Genomic DNA, 3142 nt, shown 5'->3' with positions numbered 1-3142 from the left:
ACCAATACAGCACAAGTACCTATATGACGTGTATAATGATTGAAGTCACAGACAGCTTATAGGTTTGAGCTCATAAATTCCAGAATTCCTGCCTATATCATAATTACAGAGATAAGTCATAAGTGCACGAATCACCACAACAACGCCCCCAGATCGCCTTTATTAATATATGTACACTATGATTGTATGTCGACGAATAAATCTCTTGTCTGCTCGAACGCAACCCATGCGCCGATCGATAACTTATTGCGGGCTCGACGTAGTATACATGGAGTTGGCATGTGCTCGGCACAACCCTTTCTTTTTGACGTGTTTCGTGCACTCAGGCACTCGGCACTTGCGTTTGCCGCCGTGCGCTGTGCACAGATCTTGCCGCACGACGCCCTTCTGACAGCCTTTGATACTACAGCGCCGACCGCCGCCGTGGCGGATGCAGAGCCCCATGCTGCGCTGAATATTGGAGCATCCAGCAGCGCGGCAAATGCGGCCACCACCATGCGCTACGCATAGTCCCTTGCTCTGTGCGCCGCGTGTGCAGCCCTTACGTTGACACCGGCGGCCTCCGCCATGACTGATACATAGGCCGCGCGTCACAGCATTGCTGGCACACTGGGGAAAAGCACATAGCTTCTTTTCGCGTTTTGCCTCGTGCGGCGTCACGGGGTCTGACCGAGGGGAGTCCGAGATGCGCATAGAGCGACCGGCCTGTTCTAGTTGGTACATGGAATCGGCCGAGTCGGCCAATGAAAGCAGCGAGTTTCGACCTGGATGGTCAAGCCACTGCGTCAGATCGATTGACTCGGCTGCAGTGCGCTTGAGATGGCGCATTAGCGTGGGAGCGTCCACAGAGCTACTCCGCTCCAGGCGCTTGGGCTGGCACTCATTCTCCACAAGTGATGAGGTTCGCGGTTGATCACGATGCGAGATTTCTGCATCACCACAACATCTTTGAGTCCACGGATAGTTTAGCGACTCAATAGTTGGTCTCCAGGTTTTGTCAACGTTCGGCTGAGGCGTAGTTGGGGCGGACTTTGGCGGGTTTGTGTCAGATGGACACGAAGCTGCGCGCATGTAACGGAATGGCTGGCACAGGTCCGCGATAGACATTGTGTGATGCGTCGTCTCCTGATATTGCAACTTCAACGGTGGAATTGGGGACACACAGCTCTCAGAGAAGCTACTGGACCGCTGAATAAAGCTACCGGTGCTCGAGCCAAGAGCTGGTAGACTAGGACGACCGCCCTCAGCTTTCTCTTGGCTTACAAATGGAGATGGACTAGCCCATTTCTGAGGCGACAATGGCGGAGTGCCGATACGAGGCAGCTGAAAGGTCGGAAGTGCGGTGCGGTCGGGGCTGCATGCTTTGAGCTTAGGAATATAGCCGAGTGCTTGCTTGGCCATAAACCGTGTGAGCTGGTTGTGATGGTTAAGCGGCGCCAGTGTATTGTTAGATACCCCGCCGTTCGACAATGGCCAAAGTATCGGTCGTGATGATGCCAAGTATGGTCCATCGCTGGTGGCACAGGTCTCATCTTGTAAATCGGGCTTGTCATCTGTAGGAGGCTCGTGATCAGGCTCCCACTGACGCCAGCATTGTTGGCCGTCATTGTTCACATCGTCACTCGTGGTTTCTGGGAGACCCATTGAAGTGTTGAAGTGTCCAAGCTTAGTATTGAACGGGATTGTCGAGTGTTCGGTCTCGACGGTGCCGAAAAAAGAATGAGATCTGAGGCTGCCTTTCGGCGGGCTCGGCATCTTGCAAGAGGGAGAGTGAAACGCCACAAGCGCGACCTAGAAAGAAAAATATGGAAAAGCTACTGGACGGTAACCTGACGCGACTGCAGATGAGCCGTATCCAGGGTAGCTGAGACTACGGAGACAGGCCCGAGGGACCCACGTCGGCAACGACAGAGGTGTACAGTAACTTTAGCTCAGACACTGTTCACACAGCAGTTCCTTATTGACGAAGGCAATGGTTGCCACGTGCGTCTGTCGCTCTTCAGTGGTGCGGTATGCCACCTTGCAAATTCTGCTTTTTGTAAAGTGAGTTCGAGCTACAGATAACGAGACTGTCAGCTTGAGAACAATTTTGGCGAGCTACCTACTGTTTAAAAATATCTTCGAATTTGCCAAAGGCTGTCCATTGTTTCGCAGTGTTCAATGTACCTTCCTGACTTCAACAGTCGGGATTCGGCCTGGCGGATACCGCTGTCGTCACACATGATGATGGACAAATTTTTTGTTGCTCTGACGCATTGTATGTACATAACATAGCTACGGTACAACTCTCCATAAAACCGAGCTTTTAATGCTATTGAGATTTGTCTTGTGATAAGGCGTGGAGTTCTTCCGTATGAACATGTAAAATACGTTGCGGGTTCGTTGGGTGTACACATTATGCGCATCTCCCTCCGCAATCGCGTCAGCACTGGAAGTAACGAAAGCCAGCTCGTTCAGCAGCTGATGATTATTACGAGAGCTTTATTATTGATGCAGTGTGTCGATACGCACAACCCGTCATGATACATTGTGCACAATCAAAGATTCTATCAGTAGACAGTTTCAAGTCCTAAATTTGTTATTCAAACCACATCGAGTGAAAACTCTGAGAAGTAACAACTCTTGTTTTGCACACTGCATAAAAGGCGCAAGGGTTGGTTAAAAATGAAAGCTTTCACCTTCCAAATATTTTTCCAATTAGTGCAGTCATAGATGATTTTAAGTATTATACAAGGTTAATAAATACGTCATATTTTTAAGCTGTCTGTTCAATCAGTGCCCGCAGAAATTACTGATTTTGCTCGGAACTACCGTTGATTTATGTCAAAATAAATTAGTTTCAGGCTAAATCTTACATGATTATCTACACCACAGCTGTAAAGCGCAAAAAATCTGCGCTTCAGCAGTGCTGCTTAGGCTTGTAACAAAATGAAACGTCATTGCGGCAAAATAGCTACAGTTACTTGTCTAACAAGCTACAAATATTCATTAAGCTGTTTGCTCTTTTTCTGCTAATATGACTTCTCTGTCTTTTTTTTGTTTATAAAAAAGTAGTTAGTCTCTCGGTGGTTTTTCCTGGTCCATCTGCTTTTTGGATTTTCGACAACTACAGACAAAGCCAATCCATCGTCCTGCAATATTT

General features: G+C 48.5%; 1 protein-coding gene across 1 annotated transcript; it reads right to left on the bottom strand.

Annotated features, from left to right (window-relative positions):
• Window positions 1–243: 243 nt before the first annotated feature.
• On the bottom strand, window positions 244–1644 carry PHALS_02611 (uncharacterized protein; the record flags this gene model as incomplete). Its single annotated transcript, XM_024717026.1, has 1 exon — window positions 244–1644. One exon carries the CDS (start codon window positions 1642–1644, stop codon window positions 244–246), a length of 1401 nt encoding a protein of 466 aa, XP_024582565.1.
• Window positions 1645–3142: the final 1498 nt, after the last annotated feature.

This window comes from Plasmopara halstedii (assembly GCF_900000015.1).
Source record: "Plasmopara halstedii genome assembly, contig: Scaffold_2061, whole genome shotgun sequence".
Taxonomy (NCBI): domain Eukaryota; phylum Oomycota; class Peronosporomycetes; order Peronosporales; family Peronosporaceae; genus Plasmopara; species Plasmopara halstedii.
Note: the sequence above shows the minus strand (reverse complement) of the source record. Positions and strands in the feature narration are given on the sequence as shown.